Raw genomic sequence first — 21724 nt, forward strand, 5'->3', positions numbered from 1 at the left:
ACACAGAGACACAGAGACACAGAGACAGAGAGACAGAGAGACACAGAGACAGAGAGACAGAGAGACACAGAGAGACAGAGAGACAGAGAGACACAGAGAGACAGAGAGACAGACAGACAGAGACACAGAGACAGAGAGACACAGAGACAGAGAGACAGAGAGACACAGAGAGACAGAGAGACACAGAGAGACAGACAGAGAGACAGACAGAGAGAGAGACAGAGACACAGAGACACAGACAGAGAGACAGACAGAGAGAGAGACAGAGACACAGAGACAGAGAGACAGAGAGACACAGAGAGACAGAGAGACAGAGAGACACAGAGAGACAGACAGAGAGACAGACAGAGAGAGAGACAGAGACACCGAGACACAGAGACAGAGAGACAGAGAGACACAGAGACACAGAGACACAGACAGAGAGACAGACAGAGAGACAGAGACACAGAGACAGAGAGACACAGAGACAGAGAGACAGAGAGACAGAGAGACAGACAGAGAGACAGACAGAGAGAGAGACAGAGCGACAGAGACACAGAGACAGAGAGACACAGAGACAGATAGATAGATAGATAGATAGATAGATAGATAGATAGATAGATAGATAGATAGATAGATAGATAGATAGATAGATAGATAGATAGATAGATAGATAGATAGATAGATAGATACAGAGACAGACAGACAGATAGATAGATAGATAGATAGATAGATAGATACAGAGACAGATGGACGGACGGAGAGAGAGAGAGAGAGAGAGAGAGAGAGAGAGAGAGAGAGAGAGAGAGAGAGAGAGAGAGAGAGAGAGAGAGATGGATGGATGGATGGATGGATGGAGGGAGGGAGGGAGGGAGGGAGGGACGGACGGAGGGAGGGAGGGAGGGAGGGAGGGAGGGAGGGAGGGAGGGAGGGAGGGATGGAGGGAGGGAGGGAGGGAGGGAGGGAGGGAGGGAGGGAGGGAGGGATGGATGGATGGATGGATGGATGGATGGATGGATGGATGGATGGATGGATGGATGGATGGATGGATGGATGGATGGATGGATGGATGGATGGATGGATGGATGGATGGATGGATGGATAGATAGATAGATAGATAGATAGATAGATAGATAGATAGATAGATAGATAGATAGATAGATAGATAGATAGATAGATAGATAGATAGATAGATAGATAGATAGATAGTACTTTATTGACTCCTTCAGGAGAGTTCCCTCAGGAAAATAAAAAATCTGATATCATCTTGCATGTCATATTACGGTTACAAGCAGTCCTGAAGCATATTTACTTGTGTGTGATATCATGTGCGATACAAGCAGTTTCTGCAGCGTGTTTACTTGTGTGGGATATCATGTGCGATACAAGCAGTTCCTGCAGCGTGTTTACTGGTGTGTGATATCATGTGCGATACAAGCAGTCCTGCAGTGTGTTTACTCGTGTGTGATATCATGTGCGATACAAGCAGTCCTACAGTGTGTTTACTCGTGTGTGATATCATGTGCAATACAAGCAGACCTACAGAGTGTTTACTTGTGTGTGATATCATGTGCGATACGAGCAGTCCTACAGTGTGTTTACATGTACAAAGCTGGACAGACAGTTAACATCTAAATGTCCTCCAATAAGCACACAATTTCTTCTGTTTTACTAAAGTCATTTACAAAAGGTAAACATGCTAGGTTATAGGCTACTAGGAGCTAGCTAGGAACTACACAACAGCTAAGCACGCAATAGCACACAAGCTAGACAAACGTAGTAAACATTGAACAATCTTGCAGTGTAAAACAGCATGGCACTAATGTGTGTGTTAATAAATATGAATGTATTAATATTAATAAATATTGTTTTTGATAATACAATTTCATTTTTTTATTGTAACATTTAAAAATGAGCTGGGTATGATAACTGCAATCCAGCTGTTATCTCTTGTTTTATGATCATCGTATTATCGTTCGCAATATGACAGTAAGTAGCCATTACAGTTAGATAGTTGTATAGTTTATGGTGTATTTTTTGTGTTGCGTCCTACAAAGTGTTAATACTGTAAGTACTTTACTTATTACGGACCAGCTGTTTGATTGGAGGTGTTAAAATCGCCATGTAAAATCGCTAATGCTAATTAGTAGCATGTCAACGGCAAAGCAAATGTATATTAGCATCAAGCTAGCACATTTTTTGGAAAAGTGGAGCCTTACTTTACTTACAATGGATGATTTTTTGAGTTCATTACGCTGTTGGCATTAAAATTCGTAACGTGACCTAAAGGTGGTTTGGCTGAGTCCGCTCTCAGTGCTGCTGGAGTGACTGCCAAGTGGCGAAGCGTAAAGTCGGCAACGCACAACTCAGGTACCGTAACATGGCACTTTTTGATTTTATGTTCTATGTGCAGACTTGTGTGTATAATGTATGTATGTTCTATGTACAGACTTGTGTGTATAATGTATGTATGTTCTATGTACAGACTTGTGTGTATAATCTATGTACAGTATGTTCTATGTACAGACTTGTGTGTATAATGTATGTACAGTATGTCTATGTACAGACTTGTGTGTATAATCTATGTACAGTATGTTCTATGTACAGACTTGTGTGTATAATCTATGTACAGTATGTTCTATGTACAGACTTGTGTGTATAATCTATGTACAGTATGTTCTATGTACAGACTTGTGTGTATAATGTATGTACAGTATGTTCTATGTACAGACTCGCTATAGTTTCTCAAACTGTGGTACGTGTATCACTAGTGGTACACAGGCTCCCTCTAGTGGTACGCCAAAGAATCAATTAAATACTGTATGTTATTGTTTGATTCATTATATAAGTACAGTGTTTTATTTTCCTATATTCAAACACAGTGTTACTCTTCAAATTGTGTAAAGAAAATATTACATATACTTGTTAAATACAACCTCTGCCTTGTTTACAATGAATACTTAGGTCTACTACGCTGCCGTATTTTAATGTTGTCATTATGGTGGTACTTGATGAATACTTAGGTCTACTACGCTGCCGTATTTTAATGTTGTCATTATGTTGGTACTCAATGAATACTTAGGTCTACTACACTACTCTATTTTAATGTTGTCATTATGGTGGTACTTAATGAGTACTTAGGTCTACTACACTACTGTATTTAATGTTGTCATTATGGTGGTACTTAATGAATACTTAGGTCTACTACACTACTGTATTTAATGTTGTCATTATGGTGGTACTTAATGAATACTTAGGTCTACTACACTACTGTATTTTAATGTTGTCATTATGTTGGTACTTAATGAATACTTAGGTCTACTACACTACTCTATTTTAATGTTGTCATTATGGTGGTACTTAATGAATACTTAGGTCTACTACACTACTGTATTTAATGTTGTCATTATGGTGGTACTTAATGAATACTTAGGTCTACTACACTACTGTATTTAATGTTGTCATTATGGTGGTACTTAATGAATACTTAGGTCTACTACACTACTGTATTTAATGTTGTCATCATGGTGGTACTTAATGAATACTTAGGTCTACTACACTACTGTATTTAATGTTGTCATTATGGTGGTACTTAATGAATACTTAGGTCTACTACACTACTGTATTTAATGTTGTCATTATGGTGGTACTTAATGAATACTTAGGTCTACTACACTACTGTATTTAAATGTTGTCATTATGTTGGTACTTAATGAATACTTAGGTCTACTACACTACTGTATTTAATGTTGTCATTATGGTGGTACTTAATGAATACTTAGGTCTACTACACTACTGTATTTAATGTTGTCATTATGGTGGTACTTAATGAATACTTAAGTCTACTACACTACTGTATTTAATGTTGTCATTATGGTGGTACTTAATGAATACTTAGGTCTACTACACTACTGTATTTAATGTTGTCATTATGGTGGTACTTAATGAATACTTAGGTCTACTACACTACTGTATTTAATGTTGTCATTATGGTGGTACTTAATGAATACTTAGGTCTACTACACTACTGTATTTAATGTTGTCATTATGGTGGTACTTAATGAATACTTAGGTCTACTACACTACTGTATTTAATGTTGTCATTATGGTGGTACTTAATGAATACTTAGGTCTACTACACTACTGTATTTAATGTTGTCATTATGGTGGTACTTAATGAATACTTAGGTCTACTACACTACTGTATTTAATGTTGTCATTATGGTGGTACTTAATGAATACTTAGGTCTACTACGCTACTGTATTTAATGTTGTCATCATGGTGGTACTTAATGAATACTTAGGTCTACTACGCTACTGTATTTAATGTTGTCATCATGGTGGTACTTAATGAATACTTAGGTCTACTACACTACTGTATTTAATGTTGTCATTATGGTGGTACTTAATGAATACTTAGGTCTACTACACTACTGTATTTAATGTTGTGAATACTTAGGTCTACTACACTACTGTATTTAATGTTGTCATTATGGTGGTACTTAATGAATACTTAGGTCTACTACACTACTGTATTTAATGTTGTCATTATGGTGGTACTTAATGAATACTTAGGTCTACTACACTACTGTATTTAATGTTGTCATTATGGTGGTACTTAATGAATACTTAGGTCTACTACACTACTGTATTTAATGTTGTCATTATGGTGGTACTTAATGAATACTTAGGTCTACTACGCTACTGTATTTAATGTTGTCATTATGGTGGTACTTAATGAATACTTAGGTCTAATACACTACTGTATTTTAATGTTGTCGTTATGGTGGTACTTAATGAATACTTAGGTCTACTACACTACTGTATTTAATGATGTCATTATGGTGGTACTTAATGAATACTTAGGTCTACTACACTACTGTATTTAATGTTGTCATTATGGTGGTACTTAATGAATACTTAGGTCTACTACACTACTGTATTTAAAGGCCTACTGAAATGAATTTTTTTTATTTAAACGGGGATAGCAGATCTATTCTATGTGTCATACTTGATCATTTCGCGATATTGCCATATTTTTGCTGAAAGGATTTAGTATAGAACAACGACGATAAAGATTGCAACTTTTGGTATCTGATAAAAAAAAGGCTTGCACCTACCGGAAGTAGCGTGACGTAGTCAGTTGAACATATACGCAAAGTTCCCTATTGTTTACAATGATGGCCGCATGAAGTGAGAGAGATTCGGACCGAGAAAGCGACAATTTCCCCATTAATTTGAGCGAGGATGAAAGATTTGTGGATGAGTAAAGTGCAAGTGAAGGACTAGTGGGGAGTTGAAGCTATTCAGATAGGGAAGATGCTGTGAGAGCCGGGGGTGACCTGATATTCAGCTGGGAATGACTACAACAGTAAATAAACACAAGACATATATATACTCTATTAGCCACAACACAACCAGGCTTATATTTAATATGCCACAAATTAATCCTGCATAAAAACACCTGCGTGTTTGTTATGCTAGCTCCTAGCTCCTCTGCTAGCTCCTAGCTCCATAGAACACGCCAATACCATTCAAACACCTGATCAACACACACAATCACTCAGCCCAAAAGACCGTTTACCTAACCCAAGGTTCATAAAGCTTATATATTTTTAAAAAGTTACGTACGTGACGCGCACATACGGTCAAGTTATCGAATGTTTAGCAGCCAAGGCTGCATACTCACGGTACCTGATATTCAGCTGGGAATGACTACAACAGTAAATAAACACAAGACATATATATACTCTATTAGCCACAACACAACCAGGCTTATATTTAATATGCCACAAATTAATCCTGCATAATAACACCTGCGTGTTTGTTATGCTAGCTCCTAGCTCCTCTGCTAGCTCCTAGCTCCATAGAACACGCCAATACAATTCAAACACCCGATCAACACACACAATCACTCAGCCCAAAAGACCGTTCACCTAACCCAAGGTTCATAAAGCTTATATATTTTTAAAAAGTACCGTACGTGACGCGCACGTACGGTACGGTACGTGTTATGCTAGCTCCTAGCTCCTCTGCTAGCTCCTAGCTCCATAGAACACGCCAATACAATTCAAACACATGATCAACACACACAATCACTCAGCCCAAAAGACCGTTCACCTAACCCAAGGTTCATAAAGCTTATATATTTAAAAAAAGTTACGTACATACGCAAAAAAAAGCCAAAGCTGCATACTCACAGTAGCACGTCTGCGTCTTTGTCATCCAAATCAAAGTAATCCTGGTAAGAGTCTGTGTTGTCCCAGTTCTCTACAGGCGTCTGTGTATCCAAATCAAAAGTCCTCCTGTTTAGAGTCTCTGTTATCCGAGTTCTTCCATCTTGACTGCATCTTTCGGGAATGTAAACAAAGAAGCGCCGGCTGTGTACTGTTGTGGCTGACTACGTTCGAAAAATACGTCCATTTCGCACCGACAACTTTCTTCTTTGCTTGCTCGGCTTCCTTCTCCATAATGCAATGAACATGATTGAAACAGATTCACGAACACAGATGTCCAGAATACTGTGGAATTATGAAATGAAAACAGAGCTTTTTCGTACCGGCTTCAATGTGGAAGGCATACCCGTGTTCGTCGGGCTACGTCACACGCATACGTCATCCTCAGAGGCGTTTCGAACCGGAAGTTTAGCGGCAAATTTAAAATGTCACTTTATAAGTTAACCCGGCCGTATTGGCATGTGTTATAATGTTAAGATTTCATCATTGATATATAAACTATCAGACTGCGTGGTCGGTAGTAGTGGGTTTCAGTAGGCCTTTAATGTTGTCATTATGGTGGTACTTAATGAATACTTAGGTCTACTACACTACTGTATTTAATGTTGTCATTATGGTGGTACTTAATGAATACTTAGGTCTACTACGCTACTGTATTTAATGTTGTCATTATGGTGGTACTTAATGAATACTTAGGTCTACTACACTACTGTATTTAATGTTGTCATTATGGTGGTACTTAATGAATACTTAGGTCTAATACACTACTGTATTTTAATGTTGTCGTTATGGTGGTACTTAATGAATACTTAGGTCTACTACACTACTGTATTTAATGTTGTCATTATGGTGGTACTTAATGAATACTTAGGTCTACTACACTACTGTATTTAATGTTGTCATTATGGTGGTACTTAATGAATACTTAGGTCTACTACACTACTGTATTTAATGTTGTCATTATGGTGGTACTTAATGAATACTTAGGTCTACTACACTACTGTATTTAATGTTGTCATTATGGTGGTACTTAATGAATACTTAAGTCTACTACACTACTGTATTTAATGTTGTCATTATGGTGGTACTTAATGAATACTTAGGTCTACTACACTACTGTATATAATGTTGTCATTATGGTGGTACTTAATGAATACTTAGGTCTACTACACTACTGTATTTAATGTTGTCATTATGGTGGTACTTAATGAATACTTAGGTCTACTACACTACTGTATTTAATGTTGTCATTATGGTGTTTTGTGAGGTGGTACTTGTAGACGACAACGACGTATCCCTCACCTGGAGTGGCGTAAACTGTCCTTCTTGTTTTTGGCGTTGCAGAGCGTGCACTCGCAGCCGACGGCGTGCGGCCTGGGCAGCGAGATGTCCTGCTTCAGCAGCATGGTGAGGATCTCGTAGTTGTTCCTGTGCGCCGCCAGGATGACGGGCGCCACGTCCATGGTGGTGGAGTACTCCGGGTTCTGGATGCGCTGCATCAGCTTCTGCAAGGGGGGCGGAGCAGACGGGACAATGAGGGGCCGCCCCGGGGTGAGAGGAGGTCGGAGTGGAGAACGCACGGCGATGGAGGGCTTGGAGGAGCGTCTGGGTCTGTGGTTGAGGAGGATGTCCACCGCTCCCACCACCTCAGAGTCGATGGCCACCAGCAGGGCATCAGTGGCCTGCACACAAGCGCACGTCTTAGATTCCGCAAAGGCGGCGCCGTGACGTTCCTCACCTGGCAGCCGTGCTCCAGCAGGAGCTGCAGGATGTCCAGGTTCTCGTTCTCGATGGCGATGGTGATGGCGTCTCGGCCCAGCACATCCACGCTGTGGACGTTGATCTCGCCGTGGCGGTTCTCTTCCAGCAGCTTCTTCACCATGTAGTAGTCGCCTGACGAAACGCAGAGAGAGAGTTTACAGCTCCTGGGACGTGTCTGCAGACTTTATATGGTCATGGTGCTCCGTCTGGCCCACTTCTTTTTCCACAGGCTGACACATCAAAGGTTGTGGAGGCCATATCGCTTGTTTTCACCTTCAAAACCAGTGTGGACTTTTTTCTAATACTTTATTTTTCAGACTATAAGTCGCTCCGGAGTATAAGTCACACCGGCCGAAAACGCATAATAAAGAAGGAAAAAAATATATATAATACAATTTTTTTACTAATGTTTTGGTGATGTGTTTATGGCATTCTTGCCAACCTTGAGACATTCGATTCCTGGAGGTGGCGGGTGGGTGGGGGTGTGGTTGGGGGCGGGGGGCGTGGTTGGGGGCGTAGTTAAGAGGGGAGGAGTATATTTACAGCTAGAATTCACCAACTCGAGTATTTCATATATATATATATATATATATATATATATATATATATATATATATATATATATATATATATATATATATATGAAATACTTGACTTTCAGTGAATTCTAGCTATATATATATTTATTTATTTATTTTTTATTATACATATAAATAAAAGAAATACTTGAATTCATTGTTCCGGAGGCTATCCAGTAGATGGCAGTATTGTCCAGTTTAAGAGTGTCACAACATTGCTGTTTACGGCAGATGAACTGCTTTATGGTAGACGAAAACGTGACTGCTGTTGTTGTGTGTTGTTGCCGCGCTGGGAGGACGTTAATGAAACTGCCTAACAATAAACCCACATAAGAAACCAAGAACTCGCCCTTGATCATTCTACAGTCATAACGTAATTGATTCATTTTGTATGCCTGACTTACCGGAAGTTGCCTGACTAACCGGAAGTGAACGTCGAGTGGCCAACATTTGTATTCACGTAAAAATGACATTAGTTTTAAATATAATGACTCGTAAAACGAGTTAGTGTTCAGTGAAAAACAACTAAAGTGCTGCGTGGATGTATTTAATAGTTATATTTTAATGGTTTACACTACAAGCGTAGTTTGTGTGTGTGCGCGGGAAGGCTAATGTTAGCATATGCTAGCTAAGCAGCTGAAACATAAAAAAAAACACCCGCAACCTACCGCATTTTTCCCTGGTTGGAAGTGGACTTCTTGTAGGCGCAAATGTGAACGTCTCTGGCGACACAGCTGATGATATAAATGTTCTTTTCCGTTGTTCGTCAGTAAGTAAACATTGACGTCGCCTTGTCTGACGTCATGGCTCGTTTTTAAACATTGTGTGGTCACGTGACTGCCGGGCGACGTTTGATTGGCGGAACGGAGTCACGTGGGGAGGAGTAGTCTCTCCCAAGCCAAAAATAATACGCCTTTGCAAAAGCGGGGTTGACGAGATATATAAAATATATAAATAAATGTAAATATTTTTTGGTTTTGTTTAAGAGGCGTGTACGTCGTAGATGATGATTTTTTTTTGGCGCTCACCTTTCTCGCAGGCCAGCAGGAAGAGCTTCTCGTCCAGGGTGGTCTCCTCCTTCACCTCCCTCACGTCTTTCAGGGCCAGGAATTTATCCGGAGAGGAGGAGGCGTCGGTGCCCTGGTAGAGCGCGGCCATGACGACGGGGAGCGAGCAGGGCCAAACACTGATGTGCATCCCACCGGGAGGCGGTGAGCATCACCGGAGGAACAAAAAAAAAACAAAAAAAAGCCTCCCCCCCACCGTGGACGGCAGCCTTTTTTTTGTCAGACAAAGATCGTCTATTCGGGTTGCTCACTAAAAAAGCTTCTGTGACGTCAGGAGGACAACGACGATGGAGATGCTTGTGGTCCTGATGCTGCCTGACGAGGATCCCACTGCGCATGTGCGCGTCCTGGTCTCGTCGTTACGTAACCGCTGCAGCCTTGTAAACACCCCAAATCCTTCAATCAGAATGGCCACAACATTAGGTACAGCAGGTGAGATGACGCAGGTGTGCCCAATAAGGTGGAATCAATCATTTAATCAAAGTTTATTTATATAGCCCTTAATCACAAGTGTCTCAAAGGGCTGCAAAAGCCACTATATTTCAAAATGAATACATTTTTATTATTCAATTAAAAATCATGAAAATAAACAATATTTCTACCACCCACCACACTATAACTAATAAAACATTTATCACATTATTTAATTAAATATTATGAAAAAAAAATGCAATCACCACCATGTATAACTAATAAAACATTTAATACAGTTTTATTATTCAATTCGAAATTATGAAAATAAACAATATTAAAATCACCCACCATACTTTAAAAAATACAATACATGTTTTTATTCAGTTAAAAATGATGAAAATGAACAATATTTCAACCACCCACCATACTATACCTAATAAAACCTTTAACACGTTTTTATTATTTAATTAAAAATTATGAAAAAAAACAACTAATAAAAACATTTAATGCAGTTTTATTATTCAATTAGAAATTATGAAAATAAACAATATTAAAATCACCCACCATACTTTAACTAATACAATTAATATATGTTTTATTCAGTTAAAAATGATGAAAATAAACAATATTTCAACCACCCACTATATTATAACTAATAAAACCTTTAACACGTTTTTATTATTTAATAAAAAATTATGAAAAAATAAAATAAAATGCAATCACCCACCATACTATAACTAATAAAACATTTATCACATTATTTAATTAAAAATTATGAAAAAAATGCAATCACCACCATGTATAACTAATAAAACATTTAATACAGTTGTATTATTCAATTCGAAATTATGAAAATAAACAATATATGTTTTTATTCAGTTAAAAATGATGAAAATGAACAATATTTCAACCACCCACCATACTATACCTAATAAAACCTTTAACACGTTTTTATTATTTAATTAAAAATTATGAAGAAAAAAAATGCAATCACCCACCATATATAACTAATAAAACATGTAATGCAGTTGTATTATTCAATTAGAAATTATGAAAATAAACAATATTAAAATCACCCACCATACTTTAACTAATACAATTAATATATGTTTTATTCAGTTAAAAATTATGAAAATAAACAATATTTCAACCACCCACTATATTATAACTAATAAAACCTTTAACACGTTTTTATTATTTAATAAAAAATTATGAAAAAATAAAATAAAATGCAATCACCCACCATATATAACTAATAAAACATTTAATACAGTTTTCATTATTCAATTTGAAATTATGAAAATAAACAATATTACAATCACCCACCATACTTTAACTAATACAATATATGTTTTTAATTCAGTTAAAAATTATGAAAATAAACAATATTTCAACCACCCACCATACTATACCTAATAAAACTTTTAACGCGTTTTTATTATTTAATTACAAATTAGATTTCCAGTATAATAAGTATACATAGTAGATATTATTAATTTATAGCTTTAATTATTTATATAGACAATTATACATACATTTATGTATACGGTAATTTAATTTAATTATCATTTGTTAACATATATTATTATTTATATAAAAGTATAATAAGGTCTGTTGTGTCCACTTTTGTAAACAGCACTTCTAGGACTGGCCAGCAGAGAGCAGCATGCGCAAAGCTTTCACTGGCAGGAGCAAAAAGGTGTTCTTCTTCTAGGAAAACTGAAGAGTTTGTCACAAAGTAACAGCACAATAATCCATCATCTTTTTATTATTGCGTGATTTGCAGGCTTTCCCTTGGCAAATTCCAAGATTTCCCAGAATTCCAGGTTTTTCCGGGAATTTTTTCAGATTCAAAATGAATTGGCCATTTTTCAAACTTCCACCATTTCCGCATTTTTCAACCGACTCAACACATTTTCACCATCCTGGAAATTTGAACTGCCTTTTTTCCAAGTTCCAAAAAATTCCAGGATTTTCCAGAATTCCTGGTTTTCCAAAGCCCTATTTGCACCCTTTTTTCTGGCAACGACTCCTTTCACATTTTTCCACCCACTTCACCCGTTCCACCGTCAAAACATTCCTCTTAACCAGGACAAAAAATTCCCGGTTTTCCTGAAATTCCAGGAATTCCGTGATATCATCTCTCAATTCAACATGTTACTGCTTCAACATTTCTCCACCGATTTGAAAAATTCCAACACCAACCATTTCAACTCATTCAGAACATTCAAGTTTTTTTGTACCATTTTCAAAAAAAAATTCCCGTTTTTCCCAAAATTCCCATCGAAATCTATGGGACATTTTTCAAAATTCCACAACTCCCACATTTTGCATTTGATTCAAACGGTTCCAACTTCAAAATATTCAGCCTGTGTGGGAATTGCAGGCTTTCCCTTGGCAAATTCCAAGATTTCCCAGAATTCCAGGTTTTCCGGGAATTTTTTCCGATTCAAAATGAATTGGCCATTTTTCAAACTTCCACCATTCCCGCATTTTTCAACCAACTCAACACATTTTCACCGTCCTGGAAATTTAAACTGCCTTTTTTCCAAGTTCCAAAAAATTCCAGGATTTTCCAGAATTCCTGGTTTTCCAAAGCCCTATTTGCACACTTTTTTCTGGCGACGACTCCTTTCACATTTTTCCACCCACTTCACCTGTTCCACCGTCAAAACATTCCTCTTAACCAGGACAAAAAATTCCCGGTTTTCCTGAAATTCCAGGAATTCCGTGATATCATCTCTCAATTCAACATGTTACTGCTTCAACATTTCTCCACCGATTTGAAAAATTCCAACACCAACCATTTCAACTCATTCAGAACATTCAAGTTTTTTTGTACCATTTTCAAAAAAAATTCCAGTTTTTCCCAAAATTCCCATCGAAATCCATGGGACATTTTTCAAAATTCCACAACTCCCACATTTTGCATTTGATTCAAACGGTTCCAACTTCAAAATATTCAGCCTGTGTGGGAATTGCAGGCTTTCCCTTGGCAAATTCCAAGATTTCCCAGAATTCCAGGTTTTCCGGGAATTTATTCCGATTCAAAATGAATTGGCCATTTTTCAAACTTCAACCATTTCCGCATTTTTCAACCGACTCAACACATTTTCACCATCCTGGAAATTTAAACTGCCTTTTTTCCAAGTTCCAAAAAATTCCAGGATTTTCCAGAATTCCTGGTTTTCCAAAGCCCTATTTCCACCCTTTTTTCTGGCGACGACTCCTTTCACATTTTTCCACCCACTTCACCCGTTCCACCGTCAAAACATTCCTCTTAACCAGGACAAAAAAAACAAAGTTGTTTTTTGAACTAGAAAAATTCCCGGTTTTCCTGAAATTCCAGGAATTCCGTGATATCATCTCTCAATTCAACATGTTACTGCTTCAACATTTCTCCACCGATTTGAAAAATTCCAACACCAACCATTTCAACTCATTCAGAACATTCAAGTTTTTTTGTACCATTTTCCAAAAAAAATTCCCGTTTTTCCCAAAATTCCCATCGAAATCTATGGGACATTTTTCAAAATTCCACAACTCCCACATTTTGCATTTGATTCAAACGGTTCCAACTTCAAAATATTCAGCCTGTGTGGGAATTGCAGGCTTTCCCTTGGCAAATTCCAAGATTTCCCAGAATTCCAGGTTTTTACGGGAATTTTTTCCGATTCAAAATGAATTGGCCATTTTTCAAACTTCCACCATTTCCGCATTTTTCAACCGACTCAACACATTTTCACCATCCTGGACATTTAAACTGCCTTTTTTTCCAAGTTCCAAAAAATTCCAGGATTTTCCAGAATTCCTGGTTTTCCAAAGCCCTATTTCCACCCTTTTTTCTGGCGACGACTCCTTTCACATTTTTCCACCCACTTCACCCGTTCCACCGTCAAAACATTCCTCTTAACCAGGACAAAAAATTCCCGGTTTTCCTGAAATTCCAGGAATTCCGTGATATCATCTCTCAATTTAACATGTTACTGCTTCAACATTTCTCCACCGATTTGAAAAATTCCAACACCAACCATTTCAACTCATTCAGAACATTCAAGTTTTTTTGTACCATTTTCAAAAAAAATTCCCGTTTTTCCCAAAATTCCCATCGAAATCTATGGGACATTTTTCAAAATTCCACAACTCCCACATTTTGCATTTGATTCAAACGGTTCCAACTTCAAAATATTCAGCCTGTGTGGGAATTGCAGGCTTTCCCTTGGCAAATTCCAAGATTTCCCAGAATTCCAGGTTTTTCCGGGAATTTTTTCAGATTCAAAATGAATTGGCCATTTTTCAAACTTCCACCATTTCCGCATTTTTCAACCGACTCAACACATTTTCACCATCCTGGAAATTTGAACTGCCTTTTTTCCAAGTTCCAAAAAATTCCAGGATTTTCCAGAATTCCTGGTTTTCCAAAGCCCTATTTCCACCCTTTTTTCTGGCGACGACTCCTTTCACATTTTTCCACCCACTTCACCCGTTCCACCGTCAAAACATTCCTCTTAACCAGGACAAAAAATTCCCGGTTTTCCTGAAATTCCAGGAATTCCGTGATATCATCTCTCAATTTTGAGTTTTGGGGTTCGGTTTTTTTTTTAGATCGTAATTTCCACCAGTCCCTAAGTGTGTGAGAATTTTGGTGAGTTTTGAAGTATTTTAAGGGGGTCAAATTAGAGGTCAAAGACGTAAAAAGCAGTGTTTTTAGTACTTTTTTGTCTAAAATGGGAAATTGCCAACTTCCTGTTGGTTTTCGCCCGAGAATGTGTCATTATGAGTTGTAGGTCTAAAGGAGACCTACATACAGGTTTTTGTTTCATGTCTCTACGACCTTCCTAGTGGGAGTTACAGGCAGTTTGTTTTAAAAAAATTTCCTAGGGGGCGCTATTGCGCAATTTTGAATTTTGGGGTTTGGTTTTTGACTACAGTGTTCTCGAACACTTTTTGTATGTGTGTAAAAAAAATTGGTGAGTTTTGAAGCATATTAAGGGGGTAAAAGTAGTGCGCAAAGGTGCGGAATAATAAGAAAAATAATAAGAAAATAATAATAAACATAACAATTTCAATAGGGTCCTTTCGTCCCATTGCAAAAGGACTCCCTGTGGGATTCCTTTTGAAAAGGTCCTGTGCGGACCCTAATAATAATAAATAAATAATAATAATAATAATAAACATTACAATTTCAATAGGGTCCTTTCGTCCCATTTCAAAAGTACTCCCTGTGGGAGTCCTTTTGAAAAGGTCCTGTGCGGACCCTAATAATAAATTAATAATAATAATAATAATAAACATTACAATTTCAATAGGGTCCTTTCGTCCCATTGCAAAAGGACTCCCTGTGGGATTCCTTTTGAAAAGGTCCTGTGCGGACCCTAATAATAATAAATAAATAATAATAATAATAATAAACATTACAATTTCAATAGGGTCCTTTCGTCCCATTTCAAAAGGACTCCCTGTGGGAGTCCTTTTGAAAAGGTCCTGTGCGGACCCTAATAATAAATAAATAATAATAATAATAATAAACATTACAATTTCAATAGGGTCCTTTCGTCCCATTTCAAAAGGACTCCCTGTGGGAGTCCTTTTGAAAAGGTCCTGTGCGGACCCTAATAATAAATAAATTGTAATAATAATAATAAACATTACAATTTCAATAGGGTCCTTTCGTCCCATTGCAAAAGGACTCCCTGTGGGAGTCCTTTTGAAATGGTCCTGTGCGGACCCTAATAATAATAAATAAATAATAATAATAATAATAAACATTACAATTTCAATAGGGTCCTTTCGTCCCATTTCAAAAGGACTCCCTGTGGGATTCCTTTTGAAAAGGTCCTGTGCGGACCCTAATAATAAATAAATAATAATAATAAACATTACAATTTCAATAGGGTCCTTTCGTCCCATTTCAAAAGGAGGACCCTAATAATAATAAATAAATAATGATAATAATAATAAACATTACAATTTCAATAGGGTCCTTTCGTCCCATTTCAAAAGGACTCCCTGTGGGATTCCTTTTGAAAAGGTCCTGTGCGGACCCTAATAATAATAAATAAATAATAATAATAATAATAAACATTACAATTTCAATAGGGTCCTTTCGTCCCATTTCAAAAGGACTCCCTGTGGGATTCCTTTTGAAAAGGTCCTGTGCGGACCCTAATAATAATAAATAAATAATAATAATAATAATAAACATTACAATTTCAATAGGGTCCTTTCGTCCCATTTCAAAAGGACTCCCTGTGGGATTCCTTTTGAAAAGGTCCTGTGCGGACCCTAATAATAATAAATAAATAATAATAATAATAATAAACATTACAATTTCAATAGGGTCCTTTCGTCCCATTTCAAAAGGACTCCCTGTGGGATTCCTTTTGAAAAGGTCCTGTGCGGACCCTAATAATAATAAATAAATAATAATAATAATAATAAACATTACAATTTCAATAGGGTCCTTTCGTCCCATTTCAAAAGGACTCCCTGTGGGAGTCCTTTTGAAAAGGTCCTGTGCGGACCCTAATAATAAATAAATAATAATAATAAACATTACAATTTCAATAGGGTCCTTTCGTCCCATTGCAAAAGGACTCCCTGTGGGATTCCTTTTGAAAAGGTCCTGTGCGGACCCTAATAATAATAAATAAATAATAATAATAATAATAAACATTACAATTTCAATAGGGTCCTTTCGTCCCATTGCAAAAGGACTCCCTGTGGGAGTCCTTTTGAAAAGGTCCTGTGCGGACCCTAATAATAAATAAATAATAATAATAATAAACATTATAATTTCAATAGGGTCCTTTCGTCCCATTGCAAAAGGACTCCCTGTGGGATTCCTTTTGAAATGGTCCTGTGCGGACCCTAATAATAATAAATAAATAATAATAATAATAATAAACATTAAAATTTCAATAAGGTCCTTTCGTCCCATTTCAAAAGGACTCCCTTTGGGATTCCTTTTGAAAAGGTCCTGTGCGGACCCTAAAAATAATAATAATAATAAACATTACAATTTCAATAGGGTCCTTTCGTCCCATTGCAAAAGGACTCCCTGTGGGATTCCTTTTGAAATGGTCCTGTGCGGACCCTAATAATAATAAATAAATAATAATAATAATAATAAACATTACAATTTCAATAGGGTCCTTTCGTCCCATTGCAAAAGGACTCCCTGTGGGAGTCCTTTTGAAAAGGTCCTGTGCGGACCCTAATAATAAATAAATAATAATAATAATAAACATTATAATTTCAATAGGGTCCTTTCGTCCCATTGCAAAAGGACTCCCTGTGGGATTCCTTTTGAAATGGTCCTGTGCGGACCCTAATAATAATAAATAAATAATAATAATAATAATAAACATTAAAATTTCAATAAGGTCCTTTCGTCCCATTTCAAAAGGACTCCCTTTGGGATTCCTTTTGAAAAGGTCCTGTGCGGACCCTAAAAATAATAATAATAATAAACATTACAATTTCAATAGGGTCCTTTCGTCCCATTGCAAAAGGACTCCCTGTGGGATTCCTTTTGAAATGGTCCTGTGCGGACCCTAATAATAATAAATAAATAATAATAATAATAATAAACATTACAATTTCAATAGGGTCCTTTCGTCCCATTTCAAAAGGACTCCCTGTGGGATTCCTTTTGAAAAGGTCCTGTGCGGACCCTAATAATAATAAATAAATAATAATAATAATAATAAACATTACAATTTCAATAGGGTCCTTTCGTCCCATTGCAAAAGGACTCCCTGTGGGAGTCCTTTTGAAAAGGTCCTGTGCGGACCCTAATAATAAATAAATAATAATAATAATAAACATTATAATTTCAATAGGGTCCTTTCGTCCCATTGCAAAAGGACTCCCTGTGGGATTCCTTTTGAAATGGTCCTGTGCGGACCCTAATAATAATAAATAAATAATAATAATAATAATAAACATTAAAATTTCAATAAGGTCCTTTCGTCCCATTTCAAAAGGACTCCCTTTGGGATTCCTTTTGAAAAGGTCCTGTGCGGACCCTAAAAATAATAATAATAATAAACATTACAATTTCAATAGGGTCCTTTCGTCCCATTGCAAAAGGACTCCCTGTGGGATTCCTTTTGAAATGGTCCTGTGCGGACCCTAATAATAATAAATAAATAATAATAATAATAATAAACATTACAATTTCAATAGGGTCCTTTCGTCCCATTGCAAAAGGACTCCCTGTGGGAGTCCTTTTGAAAAGGTCCTGTGCGGACCCTAATAATAAATAAATAATAATAATAATAAACATTATAATTTCAATAGGGTCCTTTCGTCCCATTGCAAAAGGACTCCCTGTGGGATTCCTTTTGAAATGGTCCTGTGCGGACCCTAATAATAATAAATAAATAATAATAATAATAATAAACATTAAAATTTCAATAAGGTCCTTTCGTCCCATTTCAAAAGGACTCCCTTTGGGATTCCTTTTGAAAAGGTCCTGTGCGGACCCTAAAAATAATAATAATAATAAACATTACAATTTCAATAGGGTCCTTTCGTCCCATTGCAAAAGGACTCCCTGTGGGATTCCTTTTGAAATGGTCCTGTGCGGACCCTAATAATAATAAATAAATAATAATAATAATAATAAACATTACAATTTCAATAGGGTCCTTTCGTCCCATTTCAAAAGGACTCCCTTTGGGATTCCTTTTGAAAAGGTCCTGTGCGGACCCTAAAAATAATAATAATAATAAACATGACAATTTCAATAGGGTCCTTTCGTCCCATTTCAAAAGGACTCCCTGTGGGAGTCCTTTTGAAATGGTCCTGTGCGGACCCTAATAATAATAAATAAATAATAATAATAATAATAAACATTACAATTTCAATAGGGTCCTTTTCTACCCATTTCAAAAGGACTCCCACAGGGAGTCCTTTTGAAATGGGACGAAAGGACCCTAATAAAGTTGGTTTGATCCAAAGACAACGTTATAGACAAGAAACACAACAACAGCATCATATAGAAAAGAAAATATAAAGGCGGCGATTTCAACCAATAGCGCGGCCGGTTGCTATGTGACGTCACCATGTCGACCAATGGCGCGGGTGGGGAGGCGGGGTTTATCTCTCAGTGTGTACTCAATGTGTTGAGCGTGTTAGTGAGAGGAGGAGGAGAAGGAGGACGTGCTCCGACAAAAGAGACGTCACCCTGGATTGTGGACTCTTTTCTCCCCGGGAGAGGTGAGCTCCGAGCCCGGGCGCCGACTATTCAAGATGGGCGTCTGTGACAAGAAGGTCGTCGTTGCCATGAAGACGCCTGGCCGCCGCTGAACCTCGACGTCTCCTCCCCCCTCCTCCTTCCCTCCTCCTTCTCCCCATGCGCGGCAAGCACCACCACCACCACCACCACCACCACCACCCGCCGCCGCTGAGGTTGACGGCGCCCTGGGAGAAGGATGCCGTCTCCGGGCGGAAGCTCAACGCGGCGGCGCGGCCCCCCAGCAAGATGATCGCGCAGCCCGGCGTCGTGATGAAGGTGCTGCGCAGGAAGCGGATGGGGCTGTTCCTGGCCTACTTCCTGCTGCTGGTGCTCACCATGCTCAACCTGGCCAACTACAAGTGGACCCGGGAGCCCCAGCCCTGCGGGCACCTGCAGGCCAGGGGCCCCGGCCTGCAGCGCCCGGACCCGCGCCTCCTCTACCGCCCCTCGCTGGCCAGGAGGCGCCAGCTCATCTACGTGCTCACCACCTGGAGGTCCGGCTCCTCCTTCTTCGGGGAGCTCTTCAACCAGAACCCGGAAGTGTTCTTCCTGTACGAGCCCATGTGGCACATCTGGCAGAAGCTGTACCCGGGGGACGCCGTGTCCCTGCAGGGGGCCGCCCGGGACATGCTGAGCGCCTTGTACCGCTGCGACATGTCCGTCTTCCAGCTCTACAACAGCCCCGGGGGCAAGAACTTCACCTCGCTGGAGATCTTCGGCGCCACCCTCAACAAGGTGGTGTGCTCCTACCCCATGTGCTCGGCCTACAGGAAGAAGGCGGTGGGCCTGGTGGACGACAAGGTGTGCAAGAAGTGCCCGCCTCTCAGCCTGCGCCTGCTGGAGGACCAGTGCCTGAAGTACGGCACGGTGGTCATCAAGGGCGTGCGCATCCTGGACGTCAACGTGCTGGCGCCGCTCATGGAGGACCCCTCCCTGGACCTGAAGGTGATCCACCTGGTGCGGGACCCCCGGGCGGTGGCCAACTCCCGCATCAAGTCCAGGCACGGGCTCATCCGGGAGAACCTGCAGGTGGTGCGCAGCCGAGACCCCAAGCTGCGCCGCGTCCCCTTCGTGGACCCGGGCCACAAGGCCAACAAGAAGGACGGCTCCGACTACCACTCCATCGGCGCCATGGAGGTGATCTGCGACCGCACCTCCAGGACTCTGAGGACCGCCTTGAACCCGCCCGGCTGGCTGAAGGGGAAGTACCTGGCGGTGCGCTACGAGGACCTGGTGGAGAACCCGGTCAAGACCCTGCGCCGGGTCTACCGCTTCGCCAACCTGACCAGCAACCACGACATGGAGTCCTTCGCCCTCAACATGACCGGGGGCTCGGGCTCCTCCTCCAAGCCCTTCATCGTCTCGTCCCGGAACGCCACCCAGGCGGCCTCCGCCTGGAGGACGGTGCTGAGCATCCAGCAGATCAAGCAGGTGGAGGACTACTGCCACCAGTCCATGTCCGTGCTGGGCTACGAGCGGGTCCGGACCGCCGGCGAGGCCAAAGACCTCGGCAAGTCCCTGCTGACTCGCTCCAGACTGTGAGCGCCAAAGACGCCATCTTGTTTTCTACTGACTGGGCGCCGAAAAGGGGGCGGGGTAAAGGAGACGGATTCTAGGGGCCCATGATGGAGGGCGGCCCCTAATGATGATGAAATTATAATACAGAAAAAATAATAAAGACTCTTAGCGGCGCCCCTGCTTCTCCATCTTCTCCTCCTGGCCAGGAAGTGGAATTGGGAGGAAGTGATGTCATCGTTTAAGGAAGACAATCAATGAGGGATGTTTAGTTTCTTTTTTGGTAGTTTTCTTGTTGATGTTTACAAGCTGTCACCCAGTAAACACGCTCCGAGTCACCCTGCTTGCTGGATTCATTTGGACCACAGAGAGCGAGCGCTAAGTGACATTAAAGGCCGAGCTGAGTCAGCTTCGATTCTTCTCCTTAGCGCCGCTGGCCGCGATGCGAGCGTCGGAGGCGGGGGGGTGTCCGCTGACCAATCACAGCATGTTTTCATACTTTCATTTTCAAAACCAATAAAATATGTCGATTTTTTTTAACCCTTAAGTGTCATTACTAGATAAATTTAAAAAAAAGTGACCTATTTAAGACTCCAATTAGCTCACACCAAATATTCCACTATACATTTTTTTTTTTTTAATATATTTTGTGTTTTTGCCATTAAAAAGGTTTTCTGTTAAAAAAAAAAAAGAATAAAACTGATCTGAAGTTGATCAACAGATTTAAGGGTTAAAAAAATAAATCAGAATAAATTTTGACTTATTTTTAATATTTATGAGTGGGACCATTTTGGAGAATTTTAGTGGGATTTTTTTTAAGCGTCATTACTAAAAAAAATAATGTTATGAATTATATTTAGACTCCAAATACCTCACATCAAATATTACTTTGAAAAATTGTTAAATGTTTTGTGTTTTCACCATAAAAAA

The 21724-nt window shown here is 39.2% G+C and overlaps 3 protein-coding genes across 3 annotated transcripts in view; 1 reads left to right on the forward strand and 2 right to left on the reverse strand.

The window, feature by feature from the left end:
* The window catches only part of LOC133630282 (zinc finger E-box-binding homeobox 1-like), a 280408-nt gene extending 273942 nt beyond the window's left edge, over positions 1-6466 (reverse strand). Inside the window, exon 1 of the mRNA XM_062021794.1 lies at positions 6180-6466. Within this exon, the coding sequence (XP_061877778.1) occupies positions 6180-6204 (25 nt within the window). The 5' untranslated portion in view covers positions 6205-6466. The remainder of the gene's footprint in view (positions 1-6179) is intronic.
* The window catches only part of LOC133630283 (short transient receptor potential channel 1-like), a 40607-nt gene extending 30718 nt beyond the window's left edge, over positions 1-9889 (reverse strand). The window contains exons 1-4 of the mRNA XM_062021797.1: positions 9583-9889; positions 7954-8108; positions 7796-7897; positions 7518-7720 (exon numbers count right to left, since the gene is read on the reverse strand). Coding sequence (XP_061877781.1) covers positions 7518-7720; positions 7796-7897; positions 7954-8108; positions 9583-9751 — 629 coding nt within the window. The 5' untranslated portion in view covers positions 9752-9889. The remainder of the gene's footprint in view (positions 1-7517; positions 7721-7795; positions 7898-7953; positions 8109-9582) is intronic.
* A 9161-nt stretch (positions 9890-19050) lies between these two features.
* On the forward strand, positions 19051-21400 carry LOC133630522 (carbohydrate sulfotransferase 2-like). Its single transcript, XM_062022136.1, has one exon. It carries the CDS (start codon positions 19397-19399, stop codon positions 20819-20821), a length of 1425 nt encoding a protein of 474 aa, XP_061878120.1. The 5' UTR covers positions 19051-19396; the 3' UTR covers positions 20822-21400.
* Positions 21401-21724: the final 324 nt, after the last annotated feature.

This window comes from Entelurus aequoreus, linkage group LG15 (assembly GCF_033978785.1).
Source record: "Entelurus aequoreus isolate RoL-2023_Sb linkage group LG15, RoL_Eaeq_v1.1, whole genome shotgun sequence".
NCBI classification, from domain to species: domain Eukaryota; kingdom Metazoa; phylum Chordata; class Actinopteri; order Syngnathiformes; family Syngnathidae; genus Entelurus; species Entelurus aequoreus.

Excerpts from the sequence above, each read along its gene's own strand:
- LOC133630522 (XM_062022136.1), top strand. The coding sequence starts at position 19,397 with ATGCGCGGCAAGCACCACCACCACCACCACCACCACCACCACCCGCCG.